The sequence below is a fragment of the Ptychodera flava genome, chromosome 11, assembly GCF_041260155.1.
Source record: "Ptychodera flava strain L36383 chromosome 11, AS_Pfla_20210202, whole genome shotgun sequence".
NCBI lineage: Eukaryota > Metazoa > Hemichordata > Enteropneusta > Ptychoderidae > Ptychodera > Ptychodera flava.
Window position 1 is genome coordinate 18,934,936 of NC_091938.1, and position 22,802 is coordinate 18,957,737.

A 22,802-nucleotide genomic window follows, 5' to 3' on the forward strand; every position below is an offset into this window, starting at 1 on the left:
AATAGGATAGGAAAATTTAGTGAAACGGTTGATGCTTCGGGACTTTTCACGGACAGCTTTATGAGGACCATGGGAACAGAACAAACGTACAGACAGAAAAACATGTTCACAAAAGCTAACGTCAAACGTTACGCTCTCGATTGGTAGGGAATATAATAAAGTGGTGACATTCAGTATCGACCGACAGTGACTAAAATGCCAAAAGCGTCCTTGTGTTACAAGTATCGATCGATTGATCGATCGATCGATCGATCGATCGATCGATCGATCGATCAATCAATCAATCAATCAATCAATCAATCAATCAATCAATCAATCAATAACAATAACAGATGCTGATGAAGGAAGTTAGTGCCTCGTTGAGAAACAGTTTCTCGCGTGGAAGAAAATGAACGCAAAATCAAAATAAATCTGATTTGTTTTATTCTTGGAAATGGTACTGAAGTGCTTACTTTGTCTTGCTCTGAGGAGAAAGGAGCATCGCATTGGTATTGTCGTTACAATTGACACGTTAGAAGGCAGTCCGTCTTCCCACACAGTTACCTCGCTCGGCAAGATCTAGAGTGTACACGAAACAAAAGACAAAGGATTTTAGCATTCAAAAGTTAACAAGTTGAATGTGTTACATTAGAAATGAATGCGCCAAAAAACGACTTGTTTGAACGCGGTAAAATATGTTGACAGTTTTTCGCATGGCACACTCTCCAAGACGTAACCTTACAAAACCAACTTTTCGACCACTTTTCGACGTTGCAGCTGTTTGTACATCCGTTTAGTGCAACAAAGCGACATTAATAACTTGTTGCACCAAAAGTAAATAACAGCATCTGCACAAATACTTCTGTTAAAATATGATAATGAACTTATCACTCTGTCTTTCGTGATTTTAGCAACTTATTTAAAACTTATATTTCACCGATTTGTGGTGGTATACGTCGCAGCAACCATTATGTGTTAAACATTTACGACACAAATCTTTACACGGACGGAAATGCATGTAACACATGTACCCACACCAGGACTGGTTTTGTGTTTGTTTCCACCCTAGTTGGCGTTTAACTTTTGTGGTTATCATCTGCTCCTCATTTAGACGTCGTCGATCATCAAATTTACCGCTTCAGAAAGTAACTTGATTTAGTTTGATGTCAATCCCCCGCCCCTCTAAACGAAATCCTCAATGGGACATTGATTTCAGAAAAACTGTGTTGATCATGTATGGAGAATTCAAGCATACGACAAGTTGGGCAAAATCTCGACATGATAAGTAGACAAAGTTTTTACGTTTACACTTTTTCAACGTACCAAAAAGAGTTGTTTGACCACGATAAGGTAATGATTTTCTTCATGGTAAAGCGTGCAAACAATGGGAAGATAGGTCAGAAAGTATCGATCTATCATGATTTTTCCTGTTACGAGTGTGTCAAAAAGTGTCCAAAAGACGCGTTTCGTAATTGTGCAACAAACAGGTTATTACTCGGGATCATAACTTTTCGGATTTCATGTGTTGCAATTAAAATATCGTATTTGTTATTGTTTCACGGTCTCAAATTTTTCCTTTGTTTTCTTTCATCACAGCACAATTCTTACTGCGATTTTGACGTACGCAGAACAAATTGGGGTCATACCCCTAGCCCCCAAACTGCGGAATTATTACGTTTCTAGGGCGTCAGTTTTTATAATCGACGGCCCCTATATCGAGGTCATTACACCTTGTGGAATGGTCGTGTCTGTATCTTTAACTGCCATGGTAGATACTTAGTTATCATGACTATACTTTGTGTTTTAGAACTCTGTCAATAGTAGCCAAACTATCCGCTGCGGAGAACACAGAGAAGTTTTTGTCAAGAAGAATAGAATAACGACAATTTTCGGAATTTTCTTCGCCTACCTGAATTCCAACGAAGACAGCATTGCTTTGCTTTGGATACCCGAATATTCCATGTTTTGTGTCGGAGACGGAAACTTCGCAAGTTACCTGCATGAAGTATAGTAAATTTAGATTATTTTTCCTTACTACCTCATTGCAATTTTAGGCCGAACGTGTCGCATAGTAAATTTTGCGAAATCAAAATTTAAATTCCAATGACATGGGTTAAAAATGTCACTACACTAATTAACTCAGCCACCGCTAGAGACGGGTTACATCCTTTGAACAAGTTTTTCGAACTTTGTGAGTAGCTATGCAATCAATGTCACGTGTTCTCTTTCGAGCCGATGACATTAATTGTACAAGGTGGTTCTTAAAAATATTCTTGCGGACAGATTTTTTTATCTACATTAGTCTTATGTGTTTGTTTGTGTGTTTTGCTTTCAGGAACACTTGATAGATACTTTATGTTTTATAAGGACAATTAAGTTGAAAGCATATTAGCTTGTTGCATATTAAGCTCTGTAGTTCCACTTACAGTTGATCCAAGGATATATTCATGTTCCAGCAATACATCGGTACGATATTTGTAACTAAGGTATTTATACTTGATAAGTTCGTCATCAAAATACCACTCTACCAAACTCGTCGTGTTGGACCATAGGGGCACGAAGTTACACTCAAAGTAGGCAGTCTTTTGATAAACCTTGTGCGTCAATATTGGTGGGTGTTCTAATTCGGGAAATAAATCTGTAGACAAAGGAATCGTGAGGACCTTTACTTTGACACACTTTACCAGCTTTCAAGAAAAACAATTGACTATAAATACTGGCTAAAATTCATGTGTTTTTACCTGAGCATCCCGGTTGAAAATCACCCGTCGGAGAACGTTCACCAGGTGGACACGGTTCAAGATCACCTGAAAGATTTTGAGAGCGTATATTGAATTAAGCAATTTACTACCATTGTTATTACTCTTGCAGTGATTAGGATCGGTCGACATAGTACAGGATGGTTGACAAGCTTATTTGCACGTCACATCTGACTTTTTCATGACCGATTACACTTACAAATATTTGTTAACGTTTGATTATTCTAATCGACGTCATCTCCTATGCTTCATTTGTCATCTTCTTATGATCATCAAATGAACGTCAACGACACTAAATGTCAGTATTTTCTTTAAAAAGATACTGTTTTTAGAGAGAGATTTTTTTTAGAAAAATACCTGCACAGTATGCCATAGGACAAGTTGACAATGGTTTTAGTTCGTACACGAAGAAGTCGGTACATCGTTTCACTCGGATGAATATTTTTTCATCGCAGCATGTTGTACCCCCTGTTTGACGAGAATGGCATGAAGATTAAGTGCATTTGACCTGTCTAGAATGCGTAGAAATCTCTAACTAAAAATTATATAATAAAGCAAGGGAACGACAACGGAATATATTCAATGTTAGGTCTTGCCAATACCGCTTCGCAACGTAACCTGCAACATGATGACAATTCACTGAAACTCTGAATCCACGGGCAACTATTATTTGCATGTTTTCATAATAGTTTTACTGCAAGCGGTGGTATACGTATGACTAGCATAGTACCTTGCAAGTATGTTAGACGTCCATGCATGTACTATTAATGTACTGTAAGGTATGGCCTTTATGAATCGTAGGTGGGTCTTTCCGCCTCACGACCGGGACCATACAGGGACCGTAAACGTTCGATGGTATAACTATACATGCAATAATGCTACATCATATGATCGATAAGGGGGTTGAAATTTAAATTACTGCTTTTCAATTCAGTCTAACATGGCCAATATCTCATATCTCGCACTGATTTGGTCACAAAGGAAACATTGACGAAAACGAAGGCGTAGGCATTTTTACTCGGCCCTGTCCTATCGGAGCCTTGTCATTAAAAACCAGAGTCTGCTAATCCGATGTGCCCCTCAAGTGTTATGCACAACACAAAGTGAGGTGCATGATAATGTAAAATAATCGCCAAAGATATTTTCTTGTCGGGGTAAGTTTTTCAGATTATCTGCAATTATTATTAATATCAGAAATGCGCGCTTACCCTTGTTAACACATGCCTCTACAGTGTTAATACCTACACCGTCAGGAATTTCTCCATTTATCCATACAGGATACTGAGTTCCACACATTCCTACGTTGACACAAGACGTCGGGATTTCACCCCCAGCGTCACTTGTGAAGCGATACCACGCCACAGAAATGTCCCTGTCACATATCAAGTCCGACATGTTGGAGAAGTGGCTTGAGCTAAATGCCGAACTTCTGTATCGATTGTCAATCTCTTTGTAGTTGTCTTCGTGGCAAGGGTCTAAAGTGTGTGAAACATTGAGAGATGGAAGGGTAAGTGATTCTATCAACAAACTACAAGACTTTTACTTTAGGTGTCAATACGGCGACACAGCAACCAAGACGTAGACGAATGATTCTAAAACAGGGCTGTTCACAGTTTACGTCATTATTCTCTCATTAATATGCAAAAATAAATATTTTTCCGCATTTTTAGATTACGTTTTTGAAAATTACGCATGCACGAACGACGAAAATACATCTTAGTAGACGACTGCTAGTGTAGCAATGAATACTAAGAAACATATCGAAGACTCAAAGTACAAGCTGTAAAAACAGCCACGTATGCAACATTGATAAAATCTGTCTGCATTTCAAGCAGCGTCGTCCGATGTCGCGCGCGTACAGCTTTATTTAGTAACAAACCTGTAACCGTGAACAGCGCTATGGACCTTATGGGAAATCTTTTGGAATAAACATGTATTACATGTTTCCTATACTATCTGGTCTCGTAATATGTTATGTTAGCAAGCCATTTCTGTCATTTGAAGACATGTGATTTCTATCATTTGAAGACATTTACTTATATGTCAACATTACATAAATTCCTATTACACACCACTAACAGCAGTTTGCCATATTTTGACAGTGACGTTTGCGATTTGAGAAGTCTGGACATTTCTCTCTCCTCCCCATCCATCGATAACATTTATTATACCACCGTACGATGTATCCGGTGACCACATCCGTACTTCACTGTCACTGTAGCCATAGATCAGACCGCCATAGTTGGTACCAGGCAGTGCTTGTTGCACACCCATTCCGTAAAAAGAGAACTCGTTATTCGGCCCCTCTATTGCTGTTACCTAAATGAACAGTATGCGACCAGTTAAAACCAAGAAATTCGAGAAAGTCTTATGAGGAGATTGTTAATGGAAAGGGACACATTTTATTTGCCGTTATCCAATAACTTGTACTTGAGATCAGTTTGTGCACTCTGCACGGTACGTTGGTCTTTCGATGTCAAATTCAGACCTATCATCTACCTAATGCAATGAGGAACTAAATGGACCTGATAAAAGGTACTTCAATTCATTGAAGAACCAGACTACCTTCCATAACGTCGTGATAATAAATCTGTCACTATTCAAAATTTTACTATACCCAACAGTGAGCTTAGAGATATTCGAGTAATATTTAAATGTGTGTACCTGCACATACACCAACTCCGGTGTTATTTCACTTGGTATTGTAACTTCTTTATAGTTGTCCAAACCGTTTCCGTATCCTATCTGAAGGCCGCCGTTCGTCTCAAAGTCTGGTGTAGGGAAATTGTCCGTCCAGATGGTTACCTTAACAATGGCGTCATCAAAATAGGTGTTGAATAGATTATTACCCCAACCATCATACACACATGCTGCGCCACCTGCGTGGTTTATGAATAGAAAACATTGAAATTGTTGTCAGTGGAATCAGTTCTTCAGAAGCCTACTTCTCGTCATTGTATATATTATTTTACAAAATGCTATTTCGTATTCTTTACGATTTTCGTTCTATTACCCGTTCTCAGAAGAATACAAAACATTGGACGGAAGCGTTTTACACTGTTTTTCGACCATCTACAACTTAAAACTTCACAAACAAGACCTTCTGAACCCACTAAACCCGATCCGACGTGTATCGAACTATTTCCATTTCCGTCTTCCGATGATAAAATATACATACAAAACCGTACTAACCAGCATAAGCACTGGCGTCATTGTAGTCATTTCTATCAGGGGCCCATAACCGGACGAAGTTGTCATTAAATGAGAAAACTATTCCATAATGATGTCTCCAAGTCGTGTCGTCATCTGACTGGGCAGCACCTAGAAAATTTGAAGCAGACGTAAACTTACAGTGCAATTTTACTCTTACTTCCACGACTACCTGTGTAAGACAAACACGTTGTATGCACAATATCAACCATAAGTTTGAGTATCATAACATAATTCAGTTTCACTGATTCATTTACTGATTACAGTTAATGAAGCAAGTCTGCCTCGACAGACAGCTGATCAGTTAATTGCGCTTGTTATTGATATTTTAATAGCAGCAGAACCATATAATACCGATCAACAATTACGTAAAATCTGATTTTTGCAATGGAACAATTACAAGTAGTATTTATATATCGACGTTAGATTAAGACATTTTAACAATATTTGTCATATGGATCATTAAACAGTACTCCATAAAACGTTGTATAGTAACGGCGATTTTATTAATGTGTATGCTTGATTTCAAAAGATATGTAAAAACAACGAATGGAGTATCTGTGCATTTGCTTGCATTAAAGATTTCGACGTAATTCGACATTAGCAGCATTAGGATGATATCAAAACAAGGCTGCCTAGAACTTTGTGCATGGATTAATCATGGCTGTATAAAATTGCCTGAAACTCACCGTAAGCATCATATGTGTATTCCAGAAAGTCATTTGTAGGGTTAATGTCCTTGTATTGAACTCTAACAAAAGACGGCCTTTCATCAAGACCATGGCGTATTTCCTTGAACGAATGCACACCGTTGTTCGCACTGAATTGAAACCATTCAGATGAATAGTCTGGTTCAGGAAAGCTGTCATTTAACCAGGCGTCTACTTTGACCTCAGCACTGTGACTTACTTGGTAATGGGGTGTACCCCATAAAGAACCACCTGTATATTAAACACAGATAAGAAGACGTACAGCACATGTCATCATATTGATGTCAAAGCGAATCAATGTAACATAGTTTTGATATCTGAAAATCATGCACACGAGCGGAATGTCGAAATTTACTCGTTTGTTTTCAAACAGTGCGGCCATCATCCAGTTTGAACCATAAGAAGAGTTGCTGTAAATTCAAGGGGTTTTTACTTTTTTGCGAATTCTTCACCTCAGTTCATTAAGTATAGTTTACAACATCTTATATTCTCATCTAAACTTCTTTAATTTGATTACAATACTCGTCAGTAAAGGTTATGATGCTTGTATTGCAGAATATGGATCGCATACAGATTTGTAGGCTGCTAATATAGAGGTAGCAGACATTATGTAAAAAAAATCACCAAACATTGTCTAAAGAGCATGTTTTTTTAATATTCACCACCAGGGGTGTAATATCACATGCACAAAATATTAATCATGCAGATTAAACGAAATAAATAATTAGGGCACATTCAAGTTAGGGTACATGACACATTTATAAAATAATGTAACAAGGAAAGGATATAAAAACTTGCAAATGACATTGTTATAAAGTGATTAAGATACTAATGTACTACTACTATAAAAACAATTGTTCATTTTAGAGAACTGTTTTATACCATGATTATGACTAGCTCTCTAACTGTTCGTTAATATTACAAAAAAGGGAAATTGAAATTCAATCAATAAGCATTTACGCAGCTGTATAAATGAGTATGACGTAGAAAAAATTGCTAATAGCTGTTTCTTGGAGGTATATTTCTCGTTCGACTGGTAACCCCGTAAAAGGTCGTCAGCGAGTAATAATAATTTATTTGTGTATCAACCGTTTGAAAAGGTGTCTTACATAGATACTTCACGATGAAAGAAGTTAGATAAGCTTCCTTCAAATAGGGAAGGTAGATGTAAGGCCAAAGAAGTAGTATCTTGGTCATGGATCCTTGTTATTAAGGGAGAATGAAACCATCGACGTAAGAAAAAGACGTCAATGACTTTACTAAATTGGCCCACAAAACAAAATTACTTGATGACGATGTCACAAGTGACACATGCGATTTCATGATACCACATGCAGTGACAACAAAATCATTAACAGTCGTGGACTGGACTGCATCTGCGTCAATACGCGCCACAATGTATACACTATATACTACATCAAAATCAAATAGGAATGTACAACCTAACACACGACAAACGGTTCATGGCTCCTTATTGATAATTGTTTGTACTTTCGCACATTCAAATGTTAAGTATTTATGCAGACACTAACGTGACCTTTTGCCTTTATATCAGAACAAATCGCATGAACCGCAATTTCGTATCGTTTACCTAAATTTACACTCAAGTATAACGCTATGTGACAAAGCGCTCTTCTAACCGAGTGGTACTGTTCCGTATAATGTAGCGGCCAAGTTTTAATATTGCAATCAACGCCTTTAATTTTTGATTTACATTTTTACAAATGACCGGTAAACGCGCGCTATACAATGATCATCGTCGTCTGCATTTCTAAATAGCTGATATACATTGACTTTGATCTTTACTGTACGTAACATAATCCACTGCATAACGTATCAGCGTTGTTGAGACAAACACACGTTGATGCTCTGATGTCACATTAAAGGCTGAGAAAATAACATTTCCGAATGAGTCTTTATATATATATATATATATATATATATATATATATATATATATATATATATACATGACTTATAAAGTTGGACAGACAGACAGACAAAGATAGTGTGAATTATAACACACCTCATCCGCAGTCTGTATTCTAATTCGCCAATTGATAGTCACGTGGGATGCGTTCTTTTTGTGCTGATCCACGTAAACGACGTCATCAGGCATCATTTGTTGGAACTGTTGCCTGCCAGGCATCAGTTCCGAAAAATGATGCCCGCTGACGTCAAAAACGACATTGACGCATGCGCGGACCGGAATGTAAACAAAGATGTCGTCTGCGGCCGATCGAAACGATAGTCGAGAAATTTCTAGGTTTATCCTACTTTCTGAAGAAGAATTGAATGCTCTGGTTTCCAACAAGGACTCGAAACGGACGAAAACTATAATCAAAGATGCATTGAACGTTCTGCAGAAGTATTGCGATCCTGTTATGAAAAACTTTTTCTTACTGAACCACTCCAACATATTACATGCGACAAGTTTTGTGTATGGTACGTTCTTATGCATGACTGCGGATGAGGTGTGTTATAAAACACATATTGACTGGCCATGGGGACAACAGCATACGTTTTAACCCCTCGGGCCTGTAAGTCACCCAAAAAAACCAGACTGTTTCCCCCGGCCTTCGACCTCGGGAAACAGTCTGTTTTTGGGGGTGACTCACAGTCCCTCGGGGTACAGACACATGTTGTTGCCCACATGGCCTGTCAATATGTGTATATTGTTTAATGCCTTTCACTTTACCTGTATAAATGACATAGCCACGGTTGTTGTTGTTGTTGTTGTTGTACACGGTCGGCACCCACAATCTAACGGTTTGTTCATTATAACTGTAAACTACGCCGCCGTAGTCTACGTTTTCATCATCGTCAATTTGGGCCGAACCCACTCCATGAAACAAGAAACCAGCATTTGGTCCGTCAACAGCGCGAGCAAGAACCTTAAATGAATGAAATAATAAATGCGGCAATCTAGGAGTATAAAATCTCATCGTCGCAATTGAATGTTCAAGAGATCATGCAACAGACATAACAGACTAAAATAAACAAAGCAAGACAAACGAGAGAAAAAATTATTAACTGATCTAAAGGAAAGTCATGTGGATCTAGGAGTCATTAAAAATAATACATTATTTTGAGGAAAGCTTGGATCTCCTTAGCACTACGCTACATTCAGGTTCTGTAGGGTTGTTCTGAGATACCGAGAGATTTAGTTTCTTTGTTTATAATTTCAAATATGTTATCAATGAACGCCACTTCACAAAGTAATATCGAGACCTTTTCGTATTCCTTATTCACTTTGTATCATCGCAAGTAAGAGACAAAAGTATCAAATTTTTTCTTCTGTAACTTTGAAGATTGTTATCCTTCAGAAACTGGTCCTTCAAAAAGATCGGAATGTTATCGATTTTCTTTTAATCAATGTCTTAAGGTAGTTTGCGCCTCGAAAGTTAAAGACTAACAATTTTGGTATAACCTTTCTCAATTAAACTTTCAACTTTTTTCTCACCAAATTCAGACTAAAAATCACTAAAGAACAAATTTAGATAACCTAAAATTAATCGATACCTGAAATTCAAACATGTTGCCGTCCACTTATTAATATCAATGAGAAAAATAAAACTTCCGATTTTTTTAGAACTATGGCGATGAAATTATTCATTATTCCAAGAGCTGCCAAATGAGTCCATACAAGTAGTAGCTCAGATGAGAATTGTAAAAGTTTGATAGCCCGGATAGTTATCTCCGAGCTGCAATCTACCTTACACTGCAAATTTCGACAAAGGACCATGTTATCACGGCTTCCTTGCTGAGAATTTCTGGAGTATTCTAGAAAATCTATATTGCAACGATATATTCTTGCATTGTCGCCTTTGAGTAAATTTTGATTTTCAATACAACCAATGTACACACATGAAAATGTTAACCACAATGAATGTTTGAGTAACTGGAAACTCTGGTCTGAATAACAAAATATATTTGAAAGTAGGCACCCCTGTTCCACTTGATCTTTAAATTGGCGTAATTTTACTAGCCACAGACACTGTAGCTTTGTTGGCCCAAAATAGTCTATGCACTTACTTGGACAAACACTGGCAATTCGTTCAGGTAGTGAGGTATTGACATGAACGAGTTGTCACCAGCTTGAGACTGGATTGGTAACCATCCACTGGTAAATGACGGTCGTGGTAGTGGGACATTTGCTAGAATATAAACAATTTTGAGTAAGCGGAATTGGTCTGTCCATATACCTTAAATGTAATCCAAAAGGCGTGAATTCAAATTCTGAATCGATTTGCACATTTTTGTAGAATAATCACTAACGTGAATGATTTTATTGAAGATTATGAATGCCATGTGCGACTTTTCACTTGTTAAACACTGGTACGTGTTCATTATTTCAGTACAAAAGATTGTTACGAGGGAAGTCCATCCCATTGCCTGTGGTCACAATGAGGCATGATGCGTAAGAATTCTTAACTTTCAAGAGTTTTTATCATTCACATTCAATAGCATCAAAACGTTTTCAAAACTAGCCATTAGTAACATCGTTGGCATTCCCATGGCACTACTTGGAATCACTGCGGCGCGGCACATATGTCAAACATATTAATCGGTAGTGAATAAATTAACTGTCAATTAGAACGCATTTGCAAGCAAAAGCGAAGTTACAAAGACCAGCAGAGCAGCGGAAGAAAAGATGACGAAAATTGGTGCAGAATGAAAGAGTGCTTGGGATTTCAATATGCAAGCACGTACCTATAGTGAGGGCTGATAGCGGTACAATAGAATACAACTAAAAGCAAGGCAGTCCAGGGAATTACAGTACACAGATTGCAAATGCCTACATGTACGGTTAAAATGCAACAGATACATACGGGGGCGACAACATACGGAAATGTCTATCAGACGAGTGGAGACATCGGACCAAGGCCGTTGAACTTGAAAACCCAGGCCACATGGATTTTCATTTGATTAAAAGCAATTAACGCTTCATCTGTTAAGAGTTTTTACCACTGACTAAAACAATTTTTATTGCTATACGTCGCTGTTTTCACAAGATACTGACCGTTTGATCTTGGAAAGTTGAGTTGCTTTTACGTGCAGCCAACGCATGCCGGTGCGGTGACAGACAGTTCACTATGCTATGCCTAGCTCTGCATGGCAGGGCTGTGTGTTACGGACGTTAAACGGCCACCCACCACAGCCCTGCAGACTGATATAGAAAAACCGGCTGGTGGCTCCTCAGAAATACGGCGGGCAGTTTCTCCGCGAAACACAGCCGATTTGAATCCAAAACTTGCATTGATCTTCGTTTTCGAGCACACTCTCCAGGCTGCGAGGGCGACATCCGGCTACGTCTTGATCTGTGAGGGGAAAAGCTGTCATGTGCTTGTTTTCTGCACTAGTAATTTTACATCGTATCTGTAGTAGACTTGAAATTATCCTCGAGACGACATTCTTCTAGTCTATTTTGACTGCTGATTTTGTAAGAATTAATTCACTCTCTCGTTTTGATGTCTGCCATTTGTGCAGTACTATTGGGATATAATTTGGTATTACATTTATGTGCACGTTTTCTTAACTCTTTTCAAGAGTGAATGACTTTTCGGTCATGCCCATTTTCAGGGCCTGTGGATTATGGCTTTCGCCAATGATTTCTCCATGGAGGTAATTCATGACTACATTTCATGCGAGGTAGCACACCCTGGTGGTTGTGAAATCGGGATATAAGCTTACAAATGTCGTGTGTCTTATCGCAAAAATAGATTTACTTTTACATGTACGCTTTCGACATCTCATGCATGGTTATCATTGATGAATCCCTACTAAGCATTAAGATATTTTTCAGCAGGAGTAATGGAAAGCAGAGTTTGATGGACCAGCCTTATGTAATGTTAAACCCTTCTAGATGTAACAGAAATGATGGCATAAAAGGCGGGTTCACTGTATCAAAGTACACGAATGGTTGATTCATTGGAAAAATTGATGTTCCACGAAGCAAGCGACGACCACCGCATACTGCATATTATCTCTGTTGTGTATCATTTATTTCCTATTCCTTGAAGTTGAGTATAGATTAAACAATTATATGCGTTCCTAAGATAGCATGTAATTACTATATGTCCGACACATAAGAGATTTACTTTAATTGATGCTTGCATCACCGGGTGTTGAATGCGTGTATAGGGAAATGCAATCTTTGTCTTACAGAGAAGCTGTTCATAGTAAATGCAGAACGGTCCAGCCTTTTAAACAAGCGTTCCAAGTTTGTCTTTAAGTGCCGACACGTAAAAAAAATTACTTGTCAAATTTCAATCAATGGTTTAACCCAACCTGACACTTATATGTAAGCACATGAAGCAAATTTCATACAATAAAGTCTACCTATCTGACGATCGTGTGTATGCGTGAAACTCGAGTAATAGGTCCCTAACATACTTGATGTGTTCTCATATTTATTGTATATATATATATATATATATATATATATATATATATATATTATATATATATAATATATATATTATATATATATATATATATATATATATATATATATATATATATATATATATCAAAACACGTTTCCATTACGGGAAAGCTCCATTAACTTAGGAATACCCTACTTCCCTAAAGGATCAATTTCACAGACCTGCCTTTCCTACAATGGCACTACAATGGCACCAGCTGGATGAGATAATCATAGCAATGGAACATTCACACCTTGGGGGATTAAAGGTCTTCTGTTTGTCACCCGAGTTGGTCAGGCAAGGACTCGGGTTTCAGGTACCATGCAAGTTAATGCAGCCTTCCCCTATATATATATATATATATATTATATATATATATATATATATATATATATATATATATATATATATATATATATATATATATATATATATATATATATATATATATATATATATATATATATATATTAATAAGGTTAAAACAAAAGTGAAATACTTACCTGTTACAAAAGGAAACAAGAGGACTACGAGAATGTGTACGGAATTTAGGTAGTGTCTGAGCCTAAAAGTCACCATCTTTGGTCGTAAGTCCTCTACCTGTATCAAGAAAGAATGACTGTTTTTTTTGACGCATCTGTAACCATAGTGCCATTGTTATGTATTGTTGTATTTCCGTGTCCGTGTTTGCAAGTCGTGAGAGACTATTGATAAGACTACACCTAGAGTAGACACCCGCAGCAATGACGGGCATTCTATATCAGAAACAACCTTACAACCAAGGTACTGCTATAAGAGATTTTGTGAATGCAGAGCACATTGTCATAAATATTGGATTAGATTGCTTTTGAGATGAACAACAGGCGGTTTCAGTGTTAATACATCGCGCGTCTGTGACAAACCAGATATAAACTGAAAATGCACAAATGCTACAGTATATATCGCACTTGTCTGTAATAGTGGGTTGACGTCTTATTCTGGATCTAGCCGCTGTGGTGTCACAGTTGTTAAGTTGGTTTATTTTGGATGCCCACTAAATCCATCAGAAAATTTTCAGTACTTTCACAACAGATGAACTTGATCTATTTATATTCACCTCTGCATAACTAACTGACTGACTTTTTATATGCAAAGGACTTGTGTTAAAGATTTTAAGTTTTGACAGAATTACAAAATGAGTAACCAAGTAACTTATGACAATTACTGCTGATGACTTGATGATAATTGCACACCTTATGACGGTTATGAAGTTTTGTAAAAGAATTATATCATGATCTGTCTCACCTAGTGACTAGACGAAATATGAAAAGAGATATTATGTAATGTTTGCAGACTTAATCATGATAAGCATTTCAGTAAACACACAGGGTATTGTTAGCATTATTCGTCTAGAAGTTAAGAATATGATCAATAAATGCCATGTATTAAACGTTTTTTCCATTTTACAAGCCTAACCTGTGTCGAGTGTATGCCTATTACTTGCTTTCTCTATATAGTATTTCAAAGAAAAAGTTAATATCTGCTAATTGCCCTCCTTACTCCCCTTCATTAAGTTGTTCTGTCGATCACCAATGCGGGGGCGTATTGCCCTAACCAAAATACTCGTTAGTAGCTAATATCCGTCTTTTACATTTACACTACGAAACGCTTCACATTAAGTCATATATCTGTCAAAATCAGTATCTGCAGCAGATTTCATCAAATTATTTGTTATTTATTTTTATGTTCTATAACTAATTACAAAACTTCATTTACTATGCAAATGAGGAGTTTATGAACTTCATACTGTTCAATGCTTCTCAGTGCAATTAGATATCTATCAGATCAACATTTGTAGCAGGTGTCATCAAATTTGGTGAAGGAATTTCAGAGTTATATCAATAATTACAAAAGTTCATTAAATATGCAATCGAACACATAATAGACAGACACATAATGTTCTTAGATTGTCATCAGGGAAAAGTTTCATGAATATTTGGCCAACATTTCTTTATACATGTCGACACTGTCATTACTGTCTCCATGTGAAACCATCATATGAGAAAATGATATTTCATAACTTCATGAATATGCAAGCCACACTTAGTAAATTCTTATTAGTTCTTGCCATAGGCATATGGTACCTTTCTACCAAATCTGAATTGAATCCGTTCTGACGTTTTTGAGTTATCGTGTAAACAGACAGACAGACTGACACACACACACAACCACACACACACACACACACACACTGAGAGACACTGACATCTCTATGATGAGTATTTAGTGGGTGTGCCTTGCTTACTTTTTGCTTATTTTCATAATTAATAAGTTTAGAAAAATGTTGATATACATTAAGAACAACTTCACACAATTTGACGAGCTTTGCTAAAAATGTTAATCACAACAAGGTTTATCAATCGTGAAAGATATTAAACGGTGACATGAAAGATAATTGCTAATTTGCATATTCAATGAACTTTCCTAATTAGGTATATATCTGAATTGACTGGATCAAAATTGACGAAACTTGGTGTGTATATTGAAGAAACTATGTTTTAACATTATAACGTCATTAGTCATTTTCTTCAGCCAATTCGTAATTTGCATATTTAATGAACTTTCCTAATTAGGGATACATATCTGTATTGACTTGGCCAAAGTTGATGAAATTTCCTACATATATTGGAAACACTATGATACTACATTCTTGAAAGTTATAAAAAAATTATACTTCAGCCAATTCTTAATTTTCATATTTAATGAACTTCCCAGTTAGGGATACAACATTCGTGAAAGTCATCAAGGATTTTTATTTCTGCCAGTACATAATTACCATATTAATTAACTTTCCTAATTCGGGATACATACCGGGACTAACTCATTTAAAGTTGGCAAAACATGCTATGTAAATTGATGATACCGAGTTAAAAATATTGAAAGTCATTTCGCATTATCCTGTCAGCAATTTTTAATTTGCTTATCTAATGAGCTTTCACAGATTGGCATATGTACATGTAGCTTGTACTTGACCAAAGGCAATAACGCTTCTTATATAAAGTGGTGATACAATGACAGCAGTCAAAGAAATTTAGTATTTTTACTTCTGCTAATTACATACCTGTAAACTTAATTACCTTTAGAATTAATCTGTGGTGAATATTGTTCATTACGTTAATCGTAAAACATTCAATGAAGTTGCAAACATCTTGCAAAAGTTTAAATTAAAACAAAACTGCAATATATAAAGAAACGTGAGCATTTTCAGTTCATATCTGGTTTCAAATAATATGACATAACCCAAATTACCCAATGACCTCGGAAGGCGCTCTGTGGCAAACTGAAGTGATATGATGTATCCTGCGGCAGTACTTTTCCGAGCAAATGGAAGAAATTACAGCATGATAAGCCGTATCACTCGGGGAAATACATTCTGTTTGCCACAAAGAGCCCTCCGAGGTCATGGCGTTCTGTTATTATTAGTCCCCGCCGCCGACGTAGTCGGGCGGGGAATTATAGATTGAATGGCGTGCGAACGTATGCACGTCAATTTATTTTAGGATACAATCCAATATGGCCGCCAGTTCCTGTCAAGTCTGTGGGCACTATGGAGATTTAATGTGAACCAATTTCATTCAAACTTAGCACAAGGACAATATACTATGACTCAAAGATGCACATGAAATTATTGTTTGATACAATCAAATATCGACGTCTGGCAACCATTCAGATCTAATCTTTGCATGTCCATAGCTGTAAATCAATCATTCCTGCACTATTCCTTTCAATCTCTAACCAAAGGTAATTCAATCTGGTATGCATGTTGAGTTTTGTTGTGATATGATTAAACAATTTCTCGTTATTTGATGTGGAAATTTGAAAGTGAAGGCAAACTGATAGGTTAAACATCTGTCGCGGTTTGACAAGTTAGAACGTCGCCATTGCGAACACAGTATTTTCATCTCGCACTAAGCATGTCTAGCGGGATTAACCCTAAAAGCTTTGCGTTTTGAAAAGCGGATCATTGGATAATCAAGATTTTTTTCTAAATTTGTTTTCTAAAATAAAATCACCAGAGAAAAACATGTTATATAAGTTGAAATTTCTGAGAAATAAACAAGCGATCAAGCGAACAGTTTTAGTTGAGGTAAACGAGAGGTTGTGACGTCAGCTCCGCAGTGCTCTACACAACCCGGAAGTTCATGACATCAAAGAGTACGCCTAAAATGTATGTAATAATAATAATAATAATAATAATAATAATAATAATTTCTTGTAGAGCCCATTACATTAAGAAGAGAAAAAACAATAAACGAAATTGCAAGATAAAGGCTACAAAACACTGAGCGATAAAATAATAAATAAAAGTTACTTGGTAAAAAACCTAAGAAACAAACTAGTCTAGGAATAAAATGATCTAAAAGGTACGTTTTTATCTGACTTCTAAATTTTTTTATAAGAATTAGGTAGCCTTATCTTAAATGGTAAGGCATTCCACAAACGGGGAGCATATACAGAAAGCTGTGTTGCAAATCGAATGATGCAGAATGATCGCACCACTGGACTGGGACCTAAGGGTGCGATTAGCATCACGCATTTCTGTTAGATAATCTGGGGCTTGGCCTTTAATAATTTTGTATGTAAAGCAAAGAATTTTAAAATCGATTCGTTTCTGGACTGGAAGCCAATGTAAATTTTGTAGTACTGGTGTTATGATGTCCCTTTTTTTCTTTCTGCTAACAAGCCAGGCAGTGTATTTCAAAGGCTGGGAGACCAAAAAGAGGACGGTTACAGTAATCTAAACGTAATGTAATGGAGGCATGGACATGTTTCTCTCTTGTATGTTGGTTAAGAAGATCGCAAATATTTCTTATCCTCGAAATCGCATGTCATGGTCAAAAACGTATCGAAGGCAGAAGTAAGGTCAAGTAAAATCAAAATTATATCTTTTCGTTTATCTAAAGCACATCATTCTGCACTCCAATGAGAGCAGTTTCTGTGCTGTAACCCGCCCTATAGGCAGACTGACACTTGGCGAACGAATTGTTGTAATGTAGGTATGCGTTCAATTGACTTGCAACTATACGTATACGCCCTCGGTGAGTTTGACAAAAAGGTTAAATTTGACACTAAGCAATAATTACTGATAGTATTTGTATCCAGATTTTCCTTTTTTGGGTAAGGGACGAACAATAGCGCATTTACAGGACTAGGGAAATTCACCAGAAACAAAGACTTGTTTACAATTTGACAAATAGCTAGTGCCACCTGGTCACAACACTGCTTTAGAAATGTAGTATGCATTGGATCCATCATAGAAGAGTTTGGTGGCAAGGTATTAATGAGCTTTGACACAAACTTGATTATGATAGATGACAAATATGAGAATGAATGATTTAAAATATGGCAATCAAATGAGGTATCTACCGGTAAATGAGAATGTAGTTTTTTCAACTTTGGACTGAAAAAGGTTAGCAAATGCATCTGGTAAATTGGAAAGTTCAGAGTCCAGGAAGATTTTGTTGTGGCGTTCTTACTTCCGATGATGTTATCGATTATATTAAAAAGGGACCGTTGATCGACACTTTCAATTTGATTACGATGGTATGCAGCGTGCGCCTCTTTCAACATCTTTACATAACCACAACGAGTCGATTTGAAAATTTCCCTATGTATGACGAGTCCATTTGTTTTCCAATGTCTATCCTGCCGACGAAGTTGCTTTCCTTCCTCCATTAGTTGAGCTGTATACCACGGATGCTTATCACAATGAATTTTAGTAACCTTCGGAGCAAGTTTGTCGATGGCAAATCTGAGGAGAGTATCGTTATTTGACGCAAGGAAACTAGCACTTACATCATTTGACGGCATGTTTGAAAATAAAACTGTTAGTTCTTCTTGAATTGTGGTAATATTCACAGTGTTAAGTAGCCTAGGTGTGCGGATGACTGTTGATGCTAGAGGTTTGTTCGAAAGGTAAATGCCACTCATTAGATAACCAGAAATATAAATATGAGTCTCCAATAATGACAAGACCCAGGGTATGGCCTCTGCTGTGTGTTGGAAAACCGACATGCTGTTTCAGTCCGAAAGAATTAAGGAGACCGATAAATTTCCTAGCATCTTGATCAACAGAATTGTCAACATGGATATTGGAATCTCCAGCTATGATCAGATAACCTTTAGCGTGGATGGCATCTTCCATATACTATGAAAATTCTGTTAGGAAATCTGACATTGTTGATTTGCAGCTATAACATGGAGGACGATAAATGACAAAAAATGAACCCTTACTGATAGCAGACTTAATTTGCATCAAGCACTTCGGATGTTTGAAAAGCAGGGGTCTTATTCAGGATAACTTTGAGGTTCGACTTCGCAATGACCGTTGTACCACCTCCTTTACGACAAGCTCTTTGTATGTGATAGATGTTATATCCGTCAAGTGTTGAGGAAAACAGAGCTTTTACAGTGTCGCCAAACTTCCACAAAAATGGCGAAAGAAGATTAGATTTCTTCTTTCGAAGCTTAATTAGCTGATTTGGGATGTAAATCAACACAAGTCTGAATACCGCGAGGACGATATATGGCGGTATATGCACGGTATTCATGCTGCACGACAGTGCTTGAAATGACCATTTCTGAGACGTGAGACTGAGAGAGCTGCTCACGGTCCCGTTTTTTAGCCGAACAATTTTGCCAAATTTGATATAAATATCATCAACTGAAGGGACTCTAAACGAAAAAATTCAGCATGAATAATCACTTTTCAAGAAGCCGTAGATCTGACAAGGTAAAGTCTAGTTTTCAGCATGCTCACTCAGCTCGTGCTTTCTAAACGGAGTCGATCATAACAAACAGTTGTGATATCATATCCGACATCATGACGATGTATTTTGCAAAATACAGATCCGCGAAACAGGTCATTTCTGTATCTTGTGCTCGGTCTTACAGATAAGTATAGTTGAAATTTGTTTTATAATTGACTTTTGTATGATAATTAGAAAACGCAAAGTATATGAAGTATGTATGTATGTATGTATGTATGTATGTATGTATGTATGTATGTATGTATGTATGTATGTATGTATGTATGTATGTATGTATGTGTGTGTGTATGTATGTCTTTTGTGTGTGTCAGTCTGTCTGTCTGTCTGTCTGTCTGTCTGTATGTCTGCATGTATGTATGTATGTATGTATGTATGTATGTATGTATGTATGTATGTATGTATGTATGTGTATGTATGTATGTATGTATGTATGTATGTATGTATGTATGTATGTATGTTCACATAAAAAAACATCAGAACCGCAGCTCTCACGATCTTAGTATTATTTTTGCAGGTGCATCGCCGGGTGGAGATATGACTTTGTGCGATTGAATGTGCTTGCGACATGAATTAGCAAATGAGGTAAAACAGTGAAGTTCGTAAAATTTCCAAAGCATCGTTGCACGCATGCTTTACGTTCACAGTGATTGCTGAATTTTTCCGAGAGTCAGGCCGCATTTGCCGTGTTTTATTTACTTTGTTATAAATCTTTATCGGTAATGCACATCACACTCCAACGTATACAAATAATTGATAGCAATAAGAAATCTGTGCTGAGAACAAGACACGCCTACCCATATCCCTCAAAATCGGCTTTGAAATCCCAGTGTGAGTAGACATGCACCGTACAGCTAAGAAGGCACACAAAGAAAGACATAGAGTTTGTATTTTCTACGTCAAACAATGAACGGCGCCTCCCTTTAAAAGGACACGAAGCTATGGCGGCGTTCTCTGTGTGAGTGGACACCAAACAGGCAACACTCGGGCACACGCTCCAGAAAATGCCACTTTTTAGTTTTTTTCCGGTCGCAAAAAACGCAGACAGACTGCCAAGCGGTCAGCACGAAGCTGCTGCCAATCAAACTCTGTGGTTATATTAAAATTCCAACGCGACTAGAAGACGATTTTTTAGGAAATTCGAGCGTTGGTGGTGGGGAGTCAATGACCGTTGGCGATTTTAACCGACCATTCAATCAAACGCTTGTATAAACTCTGTTTGCAGGATTAGCAAAAGGTATGGAAATCCGGTCACGACATGCAACATGCGACCTGCGACTTAAAAACTGCGACCTGCGTCGTGCGAGTTTGTCAAACTGCGACCTGCGTAGTGCGTGTTTGTCAAACTGCAACCTGCGACTTCCGGGTGCTCTGGCCTAGCTGCCACCTGCGGGTTTGAAACTGCGACCTGCGAGATCACGACCTGATCCCTGATTTTAGGTATTTGGTGTTTATTGAGAGTATGAAAAGCAGTCACAAGTAATATCAGTGATAGGTGGTGTCATTTAGGAAAGAGATGAGCTTCGATGACACAGCTGTGTTGGCCTACGTGTTGTTCGGTTACTTTCAAAGTCTGGTTTCAAAGGGACAATGCTCAACTGATCACCGATTTTCATGAATAAAATTTGTTTTGACAGGCCTACTTCAACAAGCATGTTGTTATATATGTTGTTTCCGAAAGTGGTGGCTATTTCATAGATTGAAATGACCTAGTTTAGGCCTAAAGAAGTATTCTGTGGTTGTTGTACTTCGATTCGCTGACCATGCAACCCACCCAGCCCGAGACATTATTTGTCTCGCAGTTTGTAAATCGCAGATCGACTGTGGGCCTGCCTGCGAGATGTGACTGTGACTGTGACGTACCTGGGACCCAGGAGGACGCAGGTCGCTGTTGTGAAGTCGCAGGTTACACCTAGGTGTAGATGCCGAAGTCGCAGGTCGCATGTTTCAAACTCGCAGGACGCAGGTCGCAGTTTTGAAGTAGCAGGTCGCATGTCGCATGTCGTGACCGGATTTCCATAAAAAGGTGACAAAAGGTTAAGATCAGTTTTGTGTAATTAATGTTATAGAAATCAAACATCGTACTGGCCAAGTGTTTGACTGGGAGGAGAACTCCACTAATGCGAGAACCTTGGATTGAAAGTTGCGGCTTTAAGGCGACACAGCCAATCGTTGCACTTACCAGCCGAATCCAGGATATCAAAAGATCTACTGTCGTCCCACTCTTAGCGTCAGAGTGTACAGTTAAAAGTACTGCAGTTACAGCCAAATTTTGACACACCTCACAATGCAAGGGCAAGGCCTTCGTCAGCTGTAAGTTACCTTCCGAAATCCTTCTAAGTCGTCCAAAATGGTGATTATCGTGAGTGCCCGAATATTTTTTGGTTTGTTTCCTTGTTTAATATGCATCACGGATTTACATGTAATTACATAGTCAGATTTTTCGTACTGTCACGTGGGTGCATGGCGAAAAAAGGGAGAAGTGTCTTGACTTCATTGTGTGTATACCGCCCACTCATGCAGAGAAAGTACAGACAATTGTCGGCCAAGTCGTTCACCCAACGACTGAGCGCCAGCCTACCACACTGTAAAGTTAAGTGTTAAAGGATAGAACACCAATTAAACGCCTTTTTGTAACACTTTTTGAACGCGTCTAGACGTTCAGAAATTTAACACTACGTGTTCAACCAATGTTCAATTTTTTAACACACGTGTGCAGATTTGAACACTTCGTGTTCATCAGACATTATATTGAACACCATGTGTACCATATCTGAACACACGTTGCACATGAAATGCGTTCAAATAATTGAACGCATTTACGCGTTCAAAGGGCTGTAACACTTTTTGAACGCATGGACGCCGTTCAACGATAAGTGTGTTAAAGGTTAGAACACATGATATGCACTT

General features: G+C 37.6%; 1 protein-coding gene across 1 annotated transcript in view; it reads right to left on the bottom strand.

The window, feature by feature from the left end:
- Window positions 1–22,274, bottom strand: part of LOC139143712 (von Willebrand factor D and EGF domain-containing protein-like) — a 35,317-nt gene extending 13,043 nt beyond the window's left edge. Inside the window, exons 1-14 of the mRNA XM_070714248.1 lie at window positions 22,075–22,274; window positions 13,590–13,686; window positions 10,694–10,815; window positions 9,357–9,552; window positions 6,638–6,889; window positions 5,931–6,059; window positions 5,403–5,617; window positions 4,811–5,057; window positions 3,947–4,213; window positions 3,096–3,206; window positions 2,721–2,786; window positions 2,406–2,617; window positions 1,889–1,975; window positions 453–558 (exon numbers count right to left, since the gene is read on the bottom strand). Of these exons, the coding sequence (XP_070570349.1) occupies window positions 453–558; window positions 1,889–1,975; window positions 2,406–2,617; window positions 2,721–2,786; window positions 3,096–3,206; window positions 3,947–4,213; window positions 4,811–5,057; window positions 5,403–5,617; window positions 5,931–6,059; window positions 6,638–6,889; window positions 9,357–9,552; window positions 10,694–10,815; window positions 13,590–13,665 (2,086 nt within the window). The 5' untranslated portion in view covers window positions 13,666–13,686; window positions 22,075–22,274. The remainder of the gene's footprint in view (window positions 1–452; window positions 559–1,888; window positions 1,976–2,405; window positions 2,618–2,720; window positions 2,787–3,095; window positions 3,207–3,946; window positions 4,214–4,810; window positions 5,058–5,402; window positions 5,618–5,930; window positions 6,060–6,637; window positions 6,890–9,356; window positions 9,553–10,693; window positions 10,816–13,589; window positions 13,687–22,074) is intronic.
- Window positions 22,275–22,802: the final 528 nt, after the last annotated feature.